Source organism: Panicum virgatum, chromosome 2N (assembly GCF_016808335.1).
Source record: "Panicum virgatum strain AP13 chromosome 2N, P.virgatum_v5, whole genome shotgun sequence".
NCBI classification, from domain to species: Eukaryota; Viridiplantae; Streptophyta; class Magnoliopsida; order Poales; family Poaceae; genus Panicum; species Panicum virgatum.
In genome coordinates this window covers 56308163-56326242 of record NC_053146.1, presented here as the reverse complement: position 1 = coordinate 56326242, position 18080 = coordinate 56308163, and the positions used below count along the sequence as shown (strand labels likewise).

At 49.2% G+C, this 18080-nt stretch overlaps 2 protein-coding genes, 1 long non-coding RNA gene and 1 pseudogene across 6 annotated transcripts; 2 read left to right on the top strand and 2 right to left on the bottom strand.

The window, feature by feature from the left end:
- Positions 1-6944: 6944 nt before the first annotated feature.
- On the top strand, positions 6945-7564 carry LOC120658456 (annotated as a pseudogene). Its single transcript, XR_005668665.1, has one exon. The product of XR_005668665.1 is annotated as a histone H4-like (transcript).
- Positions 7565-7971: 407 nt separating this feature from the next.
- Positions 7972-15005, top strand: LOC120658480. 3 transcript variants are annotated; one of them, XR_005668695.1, is made up of 6 exons: positions 7972-8204; positions 9086-9176; positions 9833-9931; positions 12184-12982; positions 13063-13166; positions 13707-15005. It is a non-coding gene; the product is annotated as an uncharacterized LOC120658480 (long non-coding RNA). The 3 variants fall into 3 exon arrangements; XR_005668693.1 differs by having other exon boundaries at positions 9833-12982; XR_005668694.1 differs by lacking the exon at positions 9086-9176 and having other exon boundaries at positions 9833-12982.
- Positions 9289-11888, bottom strand: LOC120658421 (NAC domain-containing protein 45-like). Its single transcript, XM_039936697.1, has 3 exons — positions 11628-11888; positions 11265-11542; positions 9289-9769 (listed from the first exon to the last, which is right to left on the bottom strand). The coding sequence occupies exons 1-3, from the start codon at positions 11782-11784 to the stop codon at positions 9548-9550; spliced, it is 657 nt and encodes a 218-aa protein (XP_039792631.1). The 5' UTR covers positions 11785-11888; the 3' UTR covers positions 9289-9547.
- A 104-nt stretch (positions 15006-15109) lies between the features above and the next one.
- Positions 15110-17655, bottom strand: LOC120658412 (NAC domain-containing protein 86-like). The gene is made up of 3 exons (XM_039936689.1): positions 17272-17655; positions 16891-17171; positions 15110-15863 (listed from the first exon to the last, which is right to left on the bottom strand). Exons 1-3 carry the CDS (start codon positions 17426-17428, stop codon positions 15564-15566), a joined length of 738 nt encoding a protein of 245 aa, XP_039792623.1. The 5' UTR covers positions 17429-17655; the 3' UTR covers positions 15110-15563.
- Between the last annotated feature and the right edge of the window lie 425 nt (positions 17656-18080).

Genomic DNA, 18080 nt, shown 5'->3' with positions numbered 1-18080 from the left:
TCCCTCAGCAGGTGGGCCTGCTCATCGAAGAGCTGATCCAAAGCGGCTAGGTAGGTAGCCACTTGGTACAAAGGATCCACTTCATGGCGGCGCCGCTCCAGACTTCTCATGCGTGCTTCCCAAACTGGGGTTCTGATGGCCGGTGGAAAGAACCTCATTGGTGTGGGTGCTAGGTGTTCTTCGAAAATCCGACATAGGTACCGAAGTGCCTTTCTGACAGCCAAGGGATAGGTGTCTTGGTGCCTAAATCCCGTAGTGGTCACTCGCCATGACTGGATGTTGGGGTGGCATTCACTTCTGGCGATGACTATGATCACCCTGCAGCGGAGAGTGCCATGATGCTCGTACTCTCTGCTGTAGTACCTTGGGCGTTCCGTAACGCCAAGGCTCTCCAGGGTGTTGATCAACAGGCTGGGGAAGCCAGGTGCAGCTTGGCAGTCGCCCTGGGTCCATCCTTCCTCAGCCATCTGAAAACAAAAATAGGATAAAGATCTTGCACAAGTATTTGGTGTACACCAAGGGAGTAGATGATATTTATTACAACACGGTGGGGTACAAACTTCATAGTACACGATTATTAGAGCAAAGGTTCTAGCTTAGAGACTACTCCTATCATGGGGATTCTTTCTCAATCCTAAGGGAGCGCTTCTTCAGTGGGAGATACTGATCCGTGGTGTCATCGGTCTGAGTACCCTTATCCCAATGGGTTTCATCGGGCTCTTCTTCCTCTGTCTGAGTACCTACGTCCCAATGGGTTTCCATGGGTTCTTCTTCTTCATCTTCCTCTATCCATCCACCTATTCCCCAGCGAGCCTCGTACCTCCGCATCTGAGCTTGGAGAGCGGCTAGCGAGTTCTCGGCACGTGCGGCCCTTGCCCGCTGCTCTTCCAGTTCTGCCTCTTTTTCATCCATTTGGACTTGGAGGGCAGCCATGGAATACTCGGCGTGTACGGTCCTTGTCCGTTGTTCATCCAGCTCCTGGGTTGCCTTTTCTGCTCTGTGGACTTGTTGCTTTAGCTGTGCTGCTTGCTCACGGTAGAGCTCATCCAGGCCGGTGAGGTAGATGGACAGGTGGGATACTGTGTCTTCCAGGTCTTCTTCTTCCCTTCCGAGTCCTCTCATCCGGGCGATCCAGGTGCGTCCTCTTTCTTCAGTTGGCGGGAAGAATCCCATAGGAGTCCGCTGAAGGTGATGTTTGTAGATCACTCGGAGCCGTCCCAGGGCTTTACGGGCGGCTTTCCGATAGGTATCCGGGAAACGGAATCCAGTGGTGGAGATGAACCAAGGGTCCACATCAGGGTAGCGGGTGCTTCTTGCTATGAAGATCATCAGGTCACACCGAAGAGTGCCCTTGGAGTCGTACTCTCGGTAAAGAAACTCTGGCGGATCCACAACTCCAATGCGTTCCAGGCTGAGTATCAACAACTTTGGAAGGCCGGGCTCTGCGAAACAGATTCCGCCAATCCATCCATTGTCAGCCATCTGGAACAGGGCAAGAACCAAAGGTAAGTGTTTGAGTGAGGAAAGGATTAAGGATAGAAAAGTCCTAAGATGAAAGGTCCTGAAAACGGGTTTCGCTCCTAGGGTCACGTCCTACGGCCAACCTACGGCTCTGATACCACCTGAAGCGTCCCCTCAAGAGAGAAGACTTAAATGTGATACAAAGCACCAGTCCCAGGAGGCTGATGCCACATTTATTACATCAGATGGTTCAAAACCGTACAAACCTTGGAGGACACTCGATACAGATGATTATAATAATTAACCAGGCTACGACATAACACCAGACCGCAAACCACATGGGGTCTACCACGGTCTCAGAGTACTGCGACAGCGGAGGCATCTCGACAGGGCCGGTTCCACAGGCAAGGTTGGGTGTAGAACGATAACCCTACTCGGCGTCGTCCGGTATGAAGTCTGGGTCTTCCTCTGTAAAAGTAAGAGTGGGGTGAGTACAAACGTACTCAGCAAGTCCAACCACACCCACGGAGGGGGTTATATTAGAATAATATGCATAGGTAAATCAAGGATAAGGTTATGGTTTAATTTACAGAAAAATGATATTTTATGCCGGGGTTTATTTTAACAGAAACCTTTTGAAAATCAGATTTTGTAATAACACGGGGTTCAAGTTTTAATCTGCTACCGGACTCCCCGTCCGTCGTAGCACACGGCACAACGGCCGGACACCATTCCAAAAACAACTCACGCTAGCCCATCCCAAGAAACACTAGTTATGTGACCACACCGTAACTCTCCCAATACCGTGGGCACGGCTATTCAAATAGATTCTTAACTCTGCAGAGGTGTGCAACTTTACCCACAAGTAGGATACCACAACTCGAACACCGTCGTGTCGGTGTAGATCCCAACATAGCCATTACCCACCATAGCTAAGCCTGACTAGCCATCACGGGATGCACCAAGGGGTCATCGACCGTTCACTTAGGTATAACCGGGCATAAGTCACTCGGGGCTTATCCCTTTTCCTTAGTCACCCGTTGCTCTCAGCTCTCCTGATGGCTATCACACCAACTAGTGGGATTTATGCTACGCCGTTGCCCATTCAACGGTCGAGTGGTTTGCACGATAGTGGAGTTAGGTGAGATGACACACCAACTCGGTCCTTAGACACGACAAGATGGATATCTCCCTTCTTTTGCCTTGCCACATTGGCACAAGCACACCAAATGGCAAATCCGTAGAAATGCCATCCACCCCGTCTACACTTTCTTTACAAAAACACCACATTCATCCCATCCCACACACACACATTTTCTTTATGAAATAAATAGTATTATGAGTAAAATCCTAAGCGTTCTAATATCGATTAACGTCCAAGCAAAATCAGACATTAATCTAGGTGGTCAAGGAATGGTCATCACAAATCAAGGGGTGGCTATCCAACCGTGTTTTCATGCAAGCAAAACATATGCAATTTTATAAAGCAGGCCATTGGGTTGTGTTGATAAAAACTAGGACAGAAACATGCATCAAAGGATGGGATTGAACTTGCCGTCTTCGTAGCCTTCGGGGAGGTCTTGTCCTTCGGGCTCGGGGTCGCGGAACTGGTCCTCGTTCTCCTGCTCACAGTACGGCTCGCTGACGGGTTCTCCTTCGTTCACTCCGTGGTCTACAACGTAAACGAACAAGCACACAATCAATACTTAGAAAACAAAGACTTATCGTTGAGCTCGGGTCGGAAACACATAAAATATGGAGATAGAAGTGACATCTTTGAGTGGTTTGGTACTAACGCGGCCCGAAACTATAATAGAAGTGACATGGTAAAGTTTGGGGTCAATCGGAGTTGTTTCGGCGCATGAAATAATAGGTTTTGTAAGGGTTCAGGGGCTAGATCAGGAAGCGGGGACCTACTTGTAATTATTTTCTTGAGAAGGGAGGGGTCTGTTTGTAATTTCTAGAAATATTTGGACTGAACTGAAAGGGTCAAGGGTATACTTAGAATTATGTTTTTAAGTGGAAAGGTTTACTTGAAAATAAAACAAAGGGCAGGGTTGTTTTTGGATAAGAGCCATAAATGGGGGGGGGTTCTTTATGGAATAGAGGGAAGGGGGAGGGCCTAATGGCAAAACTGCCATCTCCCTCCTCCCCTCGCACGGGGAAACAGGGGAGGCGGTAGGGGGCGCCGGCGGCGGCCGATTTGGCCGTCCTGGACCACGGCGGCGGCCGGGAGTGGGGGGAAAAGGGGCTAGGGGCACTTGGGGTTCGATTCCCCGGCTCACCTCGGGCTGGGGCGGCGCTCAGAGGCGGGGCGACGGAAGCGGGTGGCGGCGGCTCTGGTGGCGCGTGGCGGCGGCGCTGCGGTCTAGGAGGAAGGGCTAGGGCTGGTGAGTGCGGTTGCGGGGATGGCCGGGGAGCTCGGGGGCTCTTTTATAGCCGAGCTAAGGCGGTGGAGGTGGGTGGCGGCTCGGCGAGGCTTGCGGGCGGGAGTAATGGCGGGCGGCCGCGTTAGGTTGTCGCGGAGCGGCGTGCAGCGGCGAGGGCGTCGAGACCGCCCACTGTGGCACGTGGAGGGGGAAGGCTGGGCGCTGGCCTTGGTGCGGGCGGCGAGGCGGCGGCACTGCTGCTAGGCGTCGCGCGGCGCGGCGGCTGCACGCGGGCACAGGGCGAGCGGGGCCGAGGCGAGGCGCCAGCGGCGGCCTTGGTGCAGCGGCGCGCGCGTGCGGGGCAATGGCAGGGCGCGGCTGGGCAGCGCTCGGGCAGGCGGCACGAGAGCGGAGTAGGCGCGGCCGGGCAGGGCAGGCCGGGCTGGGCGCGCGGGGAGGAGGGCCGGGCACGGCGGTGCTCGGGCGCAGAGAGAGAGGGAAGGAAGGGAAAGAAAGAAAAAGGAAAAAGGGTGAAGGGAAAAAAGAAAAAGAAAATAGAAAAAAGAAATGAAGAAAAAGGAAATGGGGGAAAAGGGAGAGAGAGAGAAAGCAAAAAAAAGGAGGGGGAGGGGCGGTGCGCGTCAGCGGCGACCGCGGCTGCGGTCGGCCACGCGTGGCGTGCGGGACGCGGGAGGTGGGGCACGCGGTCGGAGGAGAGAGGGGAAAGGAGGGGGCGGGATTCGCGGCGGCCGGTCATGACGCGTCGCGTTGGATGGGGAAAGAGATGGGACGTGGATTGAATTCGGGTGTCGGGTTGTTCGGGAGAGGCTCTGGGAATTTAGGGTTCCGGGTTTAAGTCGAGCTCAACGATAAAACAACTTTAGCGCATGATTTATTTTGGTGAGTTTTCGGGATGCTACAGAGAGCTCCCTTGAGCAAAGTCTTGCTGCGGCAAGCAACCGTGTATTTGTCGTGTGACCCTCCGACTTGGTGTGGAGCGGCAACGACACTTTGTGCGGGAAAGGAGACCCCTCTTGGTGAGAAGCTCCGATAGTGAAGACGGTGCCGTTGGTGACGCTTTGAGAGAGACGGTGGCGGTGACCTTGTCTTGGTGACTTGGCGCCACTTAACCTTTGCTTGCCGGAAGCCTTGGTGGCGAACGCAAGACGGTGATCAAGCGAAGAGACTCGGCATCACACTTGTTCTTGTTGGACAAGTGGCCGTGGACGAAGGGAGGAATTTGGTGTCCTAACCGAACCACGTTAAATCGTGTCTTGGTGTCTTCACAGGAGTTTGCATATTCTCTCCCTTACCTCTTTACTTACCGTATTACGTTTCCGCATTTACTCTATCTTGCGTGCCTTTACTTTCCTAGTTAGTTTGATTATGATTGGCTATATGTTGTAAGTCTTTTAGGAGTAAGTAGAGAGTAGCATAGATAAACCTTAGTCATAACTAGCATGTGTAGGACGTGTTAGGTTTATCTCATGCAAATAGATTGAGCCCTAGGATAGAACGCGATTAGCGACCCTATTCACCCCCTCCCCCTCTAGGGTTGGACACCCCAGTGATCCCTACAACGGAGGAGGCCGGCGCCGGTCGGGCGGAACCGAAGCTACGCGGCCATGTCGGGCGGGCGGGCAGCCAGCGGCGACGGCGAGCTCCTCCGGCCGCGAACTAGCTGCTGTCCGAGGCACTACGCCACATACGATGATCGACGATGAACTTGCGCGCATGGGCATGCCTTGATGCTGCGGGCGAGCACGCATGAATAGCCCGGAAGAACTCCTCGTACTCGGCGGCGTCGCTAGACTTGCGCCGCACCTCCACGACTACCAGCTCCGGCGTGAGCTCGTAGATCTCCACGACCACCACCAGCGCGCCGTGCTCGCCCTCCCGCGTCCCTTCCATGTTGACCGACCCGTCGTCCAGCTCGCGCACCACCAGGCCGGCCCCCTCTAGCGCCGCCAGGATCTGCTCCACTGGCGCCGCCGACATGAACCGCGCCGCCACCGGATGGTGGTGCTTCTGCTTCGGGCCGTGGCAGCTGTTGTCCGAGGCCGTCGCCGCCGCGGAGCAGAGGCTGGTGGCCGCTCCTCACCTCGGCGCCTGCTCCCGCGCGCGTGGATCGAGGATGGCCGACGGCAGGAGGGAGGGGATGAGCGAGAGAGGCGCTAGGCTCGGGGAGGCAGTTTGGACCGGCAGTGACACGATATAGCAAGTTTAAGGTGCTGAATGGACGTTTTGCAAGTACCGGGGCCTGCATGAGAACGTGGAACAAATTAGAGGACCGCCGGTGAAATTTACTCTAGATAATATATCCAGTCCAGCAGGTTTATTTTGTACAGCTCATCTGTACTATGACTAGCATGATTCTGTGAGCATGAAGAACATTTGACTACATTAATACATTAATACATTGACATGGCAGGTCTGTGCTTGTTCTTTTAGTCGGACCTAAGAATGTTCATACGCAAATACAGAACAAGAGAGCGTAGTTCCAGGGCCTTGCCGTGGCAAGTCAAAACTAAGGCAAGTTTTGGCCCTGGCTTGTGATTGTTTGTTGAGCTGGTAGCATTTGGCTAGTTGAATTCATAAGAATTTTTTCACGAGTAATCAGCTGGCTATACTGTGTCTCATGCTAAGCGTCATCTGTTTTTACATTTTGGGTTTTGAGCTTTGCAATTTGGCCTCGCGTCTCCTCCAGAGTCCAGACTAGATTGTTGATGCATATCCGCCTCCACTACCGATTCGCGCACACCAAAATACTTCTCGATGCGTTCCAATCTCATCACTGTTACTGACATAGAGGTCCCACTGTCATCCACAAATCCGTCCGAAATTTCGCGAAGCCGCCCAAAACGCTGGGGCCCACACTCCATCAACCCACGAAACTACGGTTCCCTTCGAAACCCGTCGACCCCGCCACATCCTCACAAAAGAAACACACCTCCCGCTCCCCCACCCCGCCATGTCACCGATCCGTGCACCCCTACACCCTTCATTCTCCTCCACCCATCTCGCATCCGACGGTGCACATATCGCATCACACGGATCGCGCCCTCCTGCCTGCCCCTAAAGCCCTGCCTCTATAAAACCCAGACCCACACGCCTCCAACCCACCCACCTCAGCACCAGGCTCCGCACTTCACACCAGCGCAACCACCACCACCTACAAGCGGGAGCGAGCGGCGGCTTCGGCGATGTCGGGCAGGGGCAAGGGCGGCAAGGGGCTCGGGTAGGGCGGCGCGAAGCGTCACCGGAAGGTGCTCCGCGACAACATCCAGGGGATCACGAAGCCGGCAATCCGGAGGCTGGCGAGGAGGGGCGGCGTGAAGCGCATCTCCGGGCTGATCTATGAGGAGACCCGCGGCGTGCTCAAGATCTTCCTCGAGAACGTCATCCGCGACGCCGTCACCTACACGGAGCACGCCCGCCGCAAGACCGTCACCGCGATGGACGTCGTCTACGCGCTCAAGCGCCAGGGCCGCACCCTCTACGGCTTCGGCGGCTAGGTTAGGGGTCTGCCGATGTGATTCGGTTCGATGGGTAGCCCTATCGCCTTCATGTGTTCCGGTAGTTGCTGTAGCGGAGATGGAGTAGCTGGTTGCTTGGTCCCTTCCGTGCTGGTTGGGTGGATGTAAGAACCGCTGGTTCGAGGCCATTGGTTTTCATGCAGGATGCTGATGTAGGAAATTTGAAGTTCAAATTTGGTTCTGTTCAGTTTAGACTTATGCTCTTTGTCTCGATGTGGATTGTGCGATGCTATTTTGTTTTGTTCAGTTTTCATCAATTTTGGAACCCCCTTACTGGCTGCACAGACCGGTTCAATTCGGTCGAAATTGTGAAATGCGCGCATCGAAACGGAAGATCCCCTCGAAATTGAAATTGATATGCTGGATCGTCGGTGTGTAATTCTCTATTTCTCACTGCAAAGTTGATAAAAGCCTCTCGCAGTGGTAAATTCGTGGTTAACTCTTAAAATTTGCGGAGTTCAATCTCAAGCAAAGGGCAGTATTATCGGTTTTTATTTGGGGGAAGTAGGCTACATGAGCTGGGGCACCAAAGGTACAAGCGCTAACCCCTTTCTGTTCAGTAATTTCGTCGAGCACCTAAGACGCATTGTCTAGGGTGTCGACGGCACCGATGCAATGATCATCCTAAGATTCATTAATCCTGTTGTCTGCTGCAGGCCGCATCATGCCCCCCGGCGCTCGCATTTCGGTAGTTTCGGTAAAGTCTCGACTGTTCCGTCTCGTTGGGAGTCGGGATAAGGACGGCGCCGCGGTGTCGGCGAGTAGCAACTGCAACCTTGCTCGGTGTTGCTGTCCTGTGTGTCCTCTGTAGCTTGGATTCCGCTTGGCTGCTCTGCTGGTAATGATTCCTCTACCTCTACATGTCATTATCATGCCTTTCGTTTCAGTGATTTATGGATGCTGCTTCCGCAAAAGTTGCTGGGATTATTCTTGTGGGTGGTTGTTCCCTAGGGCTAGGGGTGACTTTCGTCAGGTTCAGGCCAGCTAGTACACACTTTTGTGGTTATAACACGATGTCTTGTTTGCCAGTTCATTCAGAGGTATTTCCGTACTTTGAATGCAAGCTGAATATTGATGTCGTGTTAGAATTGAACCTTCCCTCGCAAAAAAAGAAGAAGAAAGAATTGAACCTTGATCATTCTGAGCTTGACACCAACGTTCCGGAATCAGTTTCGCGCTGTTATGTTTGCTTGGCCTAAGTATCTGACAAACTTCTGTAGTTGTGCCAACATGTTGATGAAATACTAAACTGGAATTGACGTATTCAGAAGCAACTTCTATATTTAGGCAAATGATCATATTTCAAAAGGTATCGAGCAATTGAACTAAAGGTACAATAAAACAAGGGTCATGTTAACAATTATCATGCTAAAATTGAATTCCAAATTCGCAATCCTGCCATGGAAGGCTCAAACTATGAGACAGTCTGGAAATGGTGTGTAGTTTAGGTTGGGGACCAAGAATACTGATGCCGTGGTTCTAGTGAAACTATTATGTACTACCAGTCTAGCTCCACCCTTGTCCTGATTTTGCAACCTGTAAATCTCATGTCGATTCTGTACCATCCTCATACCATATTGTTTCTATGATTCTATCTGAATCCAGAAATTTAAATCTGACAGTTCAAAACCACTTGGTTCTTCTGAATTGTACCACAATGCATTCTGATTTGTGCTGCCAATGTTAGGTCATAGTTTTATTTTTTTGAAATTTGAGCAGGAGTTCTGCTATTTCATTAAAGCAGAGGGCAAAGTAATTGCGAAGGAAAACAACTCTCCTTAGGGCCTGGAGTAGAGATTGCAGATCATAGGTAATTGACTAAGGGGATTGGCACCTTTGGTGACCTTTACTGTAAAATGATGCTTGCTACTGCATAAGAAAGGAATATGTAAATAATATTTGTCAAATTAGATTTCTGCCTCTGCATCTTACTTTTCTTTCACTATAAATCACTGTGTTTAATGATAGATACATAGGAAAACGAACCTTGAAGTACCAAAGTAGTATGTTTATCTATTACAGCATAACTCTACATGAAGAGTCAGAGTCCCAAACTTAGGTTGTCATCCTGTCGAAACTCCAAAGTGAGAAGTGATGTTACCAAACATATACAGAGTCTAAGTGCAACTGATAATGAAATTTCTAGTTAGATGTAGTTAAACAGCTGTCTTTTCAATTCCATCACTTTGTTTTGTTGCGCCATAGATCATCAGATATGAACTGCATCCATGAGTTGTCTTTACCATGCTCACTTGAACCAGATGACTGTCCAGCATCCCTGACGTTTGTAAACTGTTCTTGTTTTTCTTTAGCTTGTGATGAGCTGCACTCTCCTTGCTTTTGCTCATGGAACTCTCCAAACGCCGCATTTTTCTTGAATACGCGACACAGTGCATAGGAGTCCTGTTAAATAACAGCAAGAATTAACACGAAATTGACATCTTCTCCATTTCATTGTCAATTCAGGTGAGATGTTTTTTGTATTGCACGGTTGCACCTACTGAAGGAAGATTTGAAGTTCAACCATTTGGGTGAAGATCTATTGCCATGCAAAATTGAATACTAGTAAGTTGTTCCTTGAGCTTTATATCCCTTCTCTGACATATAAGACCCTATACTTAAAATGTTTGTCTAGAGCGTACTGTACCATTCTGTTTGAATTTTTTTTGCTGTGTTCCATGTTCTGTTTGTTCAAATACATTCCATGTTTATTGCTTTTGTCTTAAGGGATAGTATCCCGAGACCAGGGTTAGAAAATTCAGCATCAAGCACAGCAAGAAATTAACAATGTGCAGATTCAGAACTTATGTCATGACATTGAAGAATTTTCTTAGAACACAAGCAATCACTCATATTTTGATTTTAGTTCAACTCTTGTCTGATTCGTAGAAATACCAACTCATAAGTCAGAAGTGATGTGCTGCTAAAGAATTCAATTAGAACGCAAGAAATCACTCATACCTGCAAATAGTTTACTGTGATATTTCCTTGGGAACTGAAATAGGTAGTCATGAATAGTTTTAATTCAACTCTTGTTTAGGCCATAGAAATATCAACTCATGCTTTCTCTAACAGAACTATATACGTTTCAGAGTACCATCCTAGTTAAGTTTTTTGGTTTGTCAATGTCCTGTATTCTTCGATCTAATTCACACTAAACATGGGATCAGACATTTTTATCAGTTTTGGCTTTAAGTTTTCTACAGTTGAGTAAAGTAGGATCGGGACCTAGAGAATAAAGTGTAAAGCCACCGACACAACAATGGACCACACTGGAGGATGTCTAAGCTTTAAGATAGCATCCACATGCAACTGACCTAGATTATGTACGCTTTGAACTCTGCATAGCTACTAAACTGTGTACAATCATGCTGTATCATTTCACATCCTCCACCAGGAATTGGATGTTAAATTTGTCTTATCAAGAGCACTAGAAAAAGCATACCATGTGTGGCGGTGTGGCCCATTAAATAACTGGAAAGAAACTTCTGCTGTACTTTGCAAAGTAGCTATGGTCCATGGAAGCAAGGAATATTTTATGGCTACCACAGATGGATACAGGGAGAAAGGGGAGAAGAGCCCTAACTTTACATGCACTCCATGCATAAACAACGTAGCTTCCTTGAGCAGGCAATGCCCTAATTTGTTTTTGAATATGTTTCATCGTCAATTTTTCTTTAGCATGGTATTTCAAAATTTCTGTGTATTTAAGGACATGGTTACTACGGCGTTAATTAGTACAGAGAACACACATCTTTTTATCTTAGGATGTTGGCTAATTTTTTTTGATACAATCGAATGCAAACAGAGAATCTGAGATCACTAAATGCACCAGAAGCAACACACAAGGGTTTGACTGATATTGATGTATAGGTCTATTGGAAGATGGATGAGTCACCTGAATCCCCTTGGTGTTCTCGCATTCGCTCTCTTCGATGCGGTACTCATGCATCACCCAGTTGGTCCTCAGACCCTGAGGAGCTCGACCCTTGTAGTAGACCAATGTCTTCTTCATGCCAATCGGTCTGTTCTGGTAGCTGACCCGCCGATCTTTGCCTGTTGATTTCCAGTATCCTGCCTGGGTTGCACGGTTCGTGCGGCATCCATTTGGATACTTCCTATCCCTTGGCCCAAAGAAGTACCACTCGGAGTCTCTGCTAGGCAGGAATGATTTCTCTTCCAAAACAAAGATATCTCAATTTCAGTCAGGAAAGATGAGTTCTCAGGATGAGCAACTGAATGAACTTTGGTTTCAGGTTACCTGCTAGCTCCCAGGGCTCACATTTGTAGAGGTCTACCTCAGGGATTATGTCGAGCTCGATGCTGAGACCATGGACCTTCCTCTTGAGGTAGTAGTTCACAAGCTCCTCGTCAGTTGGATGGAACCTAAAGCCTGGCGGGAGATCAGCCGGCGCCATGGCCTCCAAGTTCGCTGCCTCCTTTCTTGCTGATCTTTCTCTTTGTCTTTACCCTTTGTCTTTCCCTTCCGTCGCCGGCCACTGTGCTCTTTAGCTCCTCCGTGAAATGATTCAAAGCCTGCCCTACAAGTAGCCCAAGTAGCCTTGTTTCCCTTTACATGATTCTCACACAAGCTCTGGAGTCTGGAGTCTGGGCGTCTTACAGCACCGCAGGATCTTCTTTTCTTATCTTTTAACGGAGCCAACTTTTATTTTGTTTTTTTGGATAACACACTTTTGCGATATTCATGCTAGTAGATTGTGTAGGACTGTATTGGGATGCGAAATCTGTCATGGCATTGCCCCTTTGCGCCGTGGGGGTATGTTCTTTTGTTCACTGAATTTGTTTTTGTGTCTCAGAAGCTTGATCTCTTTGAAGTGTCAGAGAGAAGAGGACTAAAGGCAAGGGTTATCTAATAACATGTCTCTACGTATCGGGATCAGCACTGCAAAACAGAAAGTTTAGGGAAGGTAAAAAGAGAAGGAAAGGCCCATGTAGCCATGAGGCCTTCCAGTGTCAATGAGCTTGCATTGCTATCTATTTACCCATCTAGATCAGACAAAACTTTTAGCTTTGGATTTTGGTAAAGGAGTACTCGAGTACTATGGATCATATTTCACTTTTTTAGTCTAGCATATATGTCTCTGGATGCATAAACTTGATTGTCTTCCATAGAAAGCTCAAGTTTAATAATAGATAGATATGATCGAGATCCTTTCTTTCTTAAATGAAAGATTTATATACGATGATCACAACTCAATCAATATAACATAATTTTTGTTTATTTGCAACCATGGTTGGGGAAAAAATATTTTCTGTTCATCTTTTCATGGCTCACTGCCCTTTTCTTCTAACTTCGCCAACACCACAATGACAACATGCATGTAAAGAGGTAAGCAAGTATAGTCTTAGCCAATTCTACAGAAAAGACAGGCATCACTTTCAGCTGCATGTGGCCTAAAGCAAAATTTGCTGCTAAATGTAGATTTGCAAATTGCTTTCACAGTTGATACTTGATATACCTGCTGCCGAAATGGTGGAACGATTCAAAGGTGGTGCCAGGGTACTGTGTGTTGACATTAAGGGTGCACTCTGATTCTCTGAACATGCAGAGGCATCACGCTTGCAACAAAGTTTCACGATGAAGATGCGTGTGAGGTAGACTGCTGAACTTTAGTTTTGCTTGATGCTTATAAAGATGATACAGCACAATGCTAATGTTTTGCCAAAATTGGCAGAAAAGAATTCTTCAGCATGCGGTTATTGTAGATCTGTTGTCACAGCACTTCCCATAGAGTAATTCGCTCTGACGCGTTGAACAACTTGGTTCAAGATTTCCAAGGTAGGAAGGTCCAAAACATCACTGCACTTATATACATATATATATTGACCTGGAAGGGATTCCGATTGACAGCAGGGCTACTGCCAACAGCATGTGGTAACCTAACCTCTAATCTTACTTACGGATATAGTGTTCCTTCAACCTTCTGTGAACCCAAGCGTTTCAGCTTAGCAAAGCATCACAACTGCCTGCATGTGATTGAACGCCTGCCATTAGGCTTTTCCATAATACCGAATTCATAGAGGCATTTATATCTGATATGATATGGTTAGAAGAACAATAATGTTGTTTGAACAAGTAAGCTATATATATATATCCTCTATGGTTATATGCGCTAATAAAAGGGAAAACTGGTTTTCTTATGAGATAGATATTTGATGCCCTATGAACTAGTATGAGCCAATGTTTCTGACAAATAATCTCTAAACTTTTCAGTAATGTAGTATATGTGAATATCCTCATCTCTTATGATACATGTACACCGATGAACTACTTTGTGTTTATATTTAGTTTTGATTTTCCATTTCTTTTTATTGGCAGACTGCAGGTGCAACTACACAAGATGATCTGGGACTTGACAGAACTTAGAGAGGACAGGTATAGTGTCATGATTGCATTATCTTCAATTTTGCATTCATACTAGCCATTCCCCTGTTGGGGGTGTCGTGTCGGAGCTCCAATCCTACTCCACGAGTGTCTAGGTGAAAACCTTGTCCAGTTCCTGGACGGGTGACGGCGGCGCCATTGGCGTCCTACTCTTCTTGGAGGCGTCACCTTTAGAGACCCATCTAAGCTCTTGGCATTTCTGGTTCATTGGTCATGGGCGGCCGCAGCCGGTGGTGGCAATCTCTCCGCATGGCAAGCTGTATGGGTGTTGTTGAGCCCACGTGGAGGTGTTCGCGGCTATGGTGGCGGTCGGAGGTTGTAGCATGTTTGTCGATTGTGGCTGCTTGCAGCGGACCACGGCGGCTGGCGTTGCTTGGCAACCGTCAGTGCGGTGTGGGACTGCGTCAGAGGACAGCGCTTGCGGCGTCGGCAGCGTGGGACGACTTGGCTGGCAGCGGACTGCGGCGGTTTGTCCAGCTTGACTGGGCTATCCGGTGCGGAACATCGTCGTATGATGGCGCTAGCGACTTCTTCGACTTGTTGAGATGGTAGCGGAAATTATGTGCGCGGGTGATGCAAGGAAGTGAGGTCGACTTGCGGCGTCGGCTCAGCGGTTCGACAGAGGTCCGGGGAGGTAGGTCAATTTCGCCCACCACCCTGACGGCAACTTAAGACACGGATCCGTGATGTGGAGACTGAGGTGGGGTGGCGAGGTCGCCGCATGCGGTGTTTCCCTGAGGCGACGAGAGAGAGTTGGAGTCCAACGGCGGATGCGGCGTGGCCCCCGCGCGTTGTGTTATCGCGGTGGCGACTGCGAGGCAGCCTGTGAGGTCCGGATTCGGTGGTTTCATCCTGTCGGGTGGTGTGTGGTGTTGCAGCGGTACTATGGCGGGTCCCGCATAGCGGTGGTCTTCTCGGTGTGGTGCGGTCTGCTTCTGTTGGATCCCTATCGATGCAGGGTTGCGTTTGCAGTTTCGGCGATTACATTGGTGGATTGTTGGTGGTTGCCGCATCCGACGGGGTGGTTGAGGTCCGAGTCGATGTCCCAATCCGACAGGGCAGTGTTGTCTTGCAGAGATGCGTTGTGCGGCTCGCGTCGATGTCCCAATCCGACCGGTCGGAGTTGAGTTGTTGTTGGCATGCGTTGATGTCCCAATCCAACCCGTTGATTTGGTGTTTTTTTCCTCTTTCTTTTGTTGTCTGGTTATGGTCTCCCAGGAACATAATCTTGTATTTTTTTCTCCTATATCAATAGAAACGCACTCGTCGAATGTTATTCGTTCAAATATATATATATATATATATATATATATATATATATATCACTTGGAATAACAAGACAAAAACTATGCAATGGCATAGCTATATCCACTCTGCTTCTCACAGAAAAAAAAGAGAAAAGAAATCACTCAAAAAGTACAATACATTCGATAAACCATGCACCAAGAAAAGAAGAGAAGAAACCAAAAATCAAGGAGCAGTTTGTTCCTATATACTATATGGTATAGTAAATATATATATCCCTCCTTATGAACTCAACTCAAGGAAGGACTCCAACGACAACCTTGAGGCTGCAACAATCCTTTCAACTCCCAGCAATAGGATGGAAGCCGAAAACCCAAAGGATGCCAGCTTATTGCTATGATCTTACACCTTGTAGACTCGTTCGCGGTGGTTATTAATAGCTAGCCAGCAGTAGCATCTCGATCAGAGAAAAAGAAAGGAAAAAAATAGTTATTAGGTGATTTTCTTTTCATCTGCAGCATCGTTGAGCAAATCAGAGCTTCGTTCTCAGCTGGCCAGGGCCACACAGGATGTGCTCTCCTCGGCGCCGTCGGCCGTGCTGGAGCACCAGGCGTCGTCGGAGATAAACTGCATCCAGGATTCGTCCTTGTCCGCGTCATCGTCGGCGCCACCGGATGTGGAGCCGACGGGCACGTCTGGCGACGGCGTCTGGTACTCCTGGCTGCCGCTGGTGAGCAGCTGCTGGCAGGCGCCCTCCAGCAGCGCCATGCTGCACTGCGCCTGCAGGTCGTCCACCTCGGTGCAGATCGCGTTCTTCTTGAAGACCCGGCACAACGCATAGGTGTCCTGATCATGACAATGCAAGTAATATAAGGAGAAAAGAAAATAATTAAAGAAAAGAATCATCAACACATAGTATATATTTCTGTCTTTTTTTGCAAGCTAACTTATGTGCTACACTGACTCACGATTATGCTTGTACTACATGCTACATTTGCTAAATAATGTTTGGGATAAAATCAAACAGCATTGTCCTTTACTGATGTAGATTATGCAGCGTGTTGTATTCTACTCTGGATACCAGAAAAGAGATGAGTTGATTTGTGAGAGAAAGAAGACGGCGAGGGAAGGGAAGGGTGTGAGGCTGATGATGGATTCAGCATGGAATAAAGCGGAAAGCGCGCGACACCGACTTGCTCGGCCATGAGAGCGGGAAGAGGGCGAGAGAGATGGTTTGCTTTGTTTTGTTTTGCTTTGCTTTGCTCTTTAATGCCTCATTGACATGATCAATGCACAGCCCAACGCAGATCATGTCTGCTGATCCTAATATAAAGAGAAGTATAGAGGATTATTACGTACGTAAATACGCCTGTCCACCAAAGTAGCACTACGTACTAATACTAAGCGACGCCTTTTCCCTTTCTTTTGTTCTTGGTCAGGATTCAGGAAGGCTACATATTTGTCTCATCAGAGTGTGGGGAAGCCAAAGCTGTATCAGAGAACAGCGTACTGCTACCGATCGTGGTGCGTACAGACGCAACAAAAGGAGTTTTAATGCCTCGCAGAAATTTTCTTTGCCCAGGTCACTAGGTCAGGGCAAAAGGAAATACAGAAAGGAGCCGAGCTCTCAAAGCCCTAGCACATGATCATGGTCATGTGAAGCTTCTATACGTATACATATACGCAAAAGCTGCATATATTTGCATAGGATATATATATGTACATGTAGCAAAGAAAGTGCAAATGTATTTGCAATTCGATGCTCATCATGAGTGCAGCGCGTGCTTATTCAGATTCAGTAGATAGCTAGCAGCTGATCTGATAGATACATCACAAAGCTAAGGCAAGCTAGAGAGCAAGGTAGGTTAATAACCTGGATGGGCAGCGTGTCCTCGGCGTCCTTGTCGTCGAGTCGGTACTCGTGCATGACCCAGTCGGTGCGCACCCCCTGCGGCGCGCGGCCGCGGTAGTAGACGAGCGTCTTCTTCATGCCGATGGGGCGGCCGCCGTGGTGGAGCACGCGGCGGTCCTTGCCCGTGGACTTCCAGTACCCGGCCCGCGTCGCGCGGTTCGTGCGGAACCCGTTGGGGTACTTGCGGTCCCGCGGCCCGAAGAAGTACCACTCGGGGTCGCGGCTCGGCAGGAACGACTTGTCTGCACGCCGGCGATCGATCGCCGTCGATCAGATGCATGTATGATGATCACTCTGCAGCAGCAGCAGCTAGCAGATAGGATGAAGAAGAGACGTACGTACCTGCGAGCTCCCATGGCTCGCACTTGTAGAGGTCGACCTCCGGGATGATGTCGAGCTCGATCTTGAACCCGTGGATCTTGCGCTTCAGGTAGTAGTTCACCAGCTCCTCGTCCGTCGGGTGGAACCGGAACCCCGGCGGGAGCCCCACCGGCGCCATTCCTAGCTATGTATATCGTCGATTGGCGGCGACGGTCGTCGTCGTCGACGACGATGATGCCGCCGGCCCGGGCGCGGCCGGTGATCGACCGATCAAGCTGCTGCTGGCCGGGGAATCAAGCGGCGATCGATCGTCCCTTCTGCACAGGCGCGCCACGGACGGGGTGTGGCTAAAGACACCTTGCTTGCTCGCTCCTCTTTGCGCGCTGCTGCGGATCGGTGCCTTTACCAGCGACCCCCTTATAAGTAGTTTTTTTTCTGGCGATCGCCGGCCGGCGTCGTCAGCTGGGGCCGACACAGACGCGGACACAGTCATGCCTCTCTCACGATTTTGGGCGATCGGATGGCCACCTTTAGTGGCCTCTTTTCCAGATTCCCGAGCCCTCACAAGATTGATGACCCTTTTTCCACGGGCTCCACCGATCAGCCCTCTCCTGTAAGGCTGTAACTGTAGACTTCTCCTCTCCCCGACACATCCTGAACTCCCGGTCTCATCTACCTGCAGCACGCCAGTGCATCACTACAGGTACGGTCTTACTCTAGACGACCCTACATGTGGCTATGTATGATTCTCCAGAGTATACTTCGTGTTCATTGTCTTGATTTATGAGACGTGGATTGCAGCACAGTCAGTCTATATAGTCTGTAAATGT

Coding starts and splice junctions, on each gene's coding strand:
- LOC120658421 (XM_039936697.1), bottom strand. CDS start 11,784: ATGGCGCCGGCTGATCTCCCGCCAGGCTTTAGGTTCCATCCAACTGAC. Junction 11,543..11,627: donor TGAGCCCTGGGAGCTAGCAG/GTAACCTGAAAC, acceptor TTGTTTTGGAAG/AGAAATCATTCCTGCCTAGC. Junction 9,770..11,264: donor AGAACACCAAGGGGATTCAG/GTGACTCATCCA, acceptor GTTATTTAACAG/GACTCCTATGCACTGTGTCG.
- LOC120658412 (XM_039936689.1), bottom strand. CDS start 17,428: ATGGCGCCGGTGGGGCTCCCGCCGGGGTTCCGGTTCCACCCGACGGAC. Junction 17,172..17,271: donor CGAGCCATGGGAGCTCGCAG/GTACGTACGTCT, acceptor GCCGGCGTGCAG/ACAAGTCGTTCCTGCCGAGC. Junction 15,864..16,890: donor AGGACACGCTGCCCATCCAG/GTTATTAACCTA, acceptor TGTCATGATCAG/GACACCTATGCGTTGTGCCG.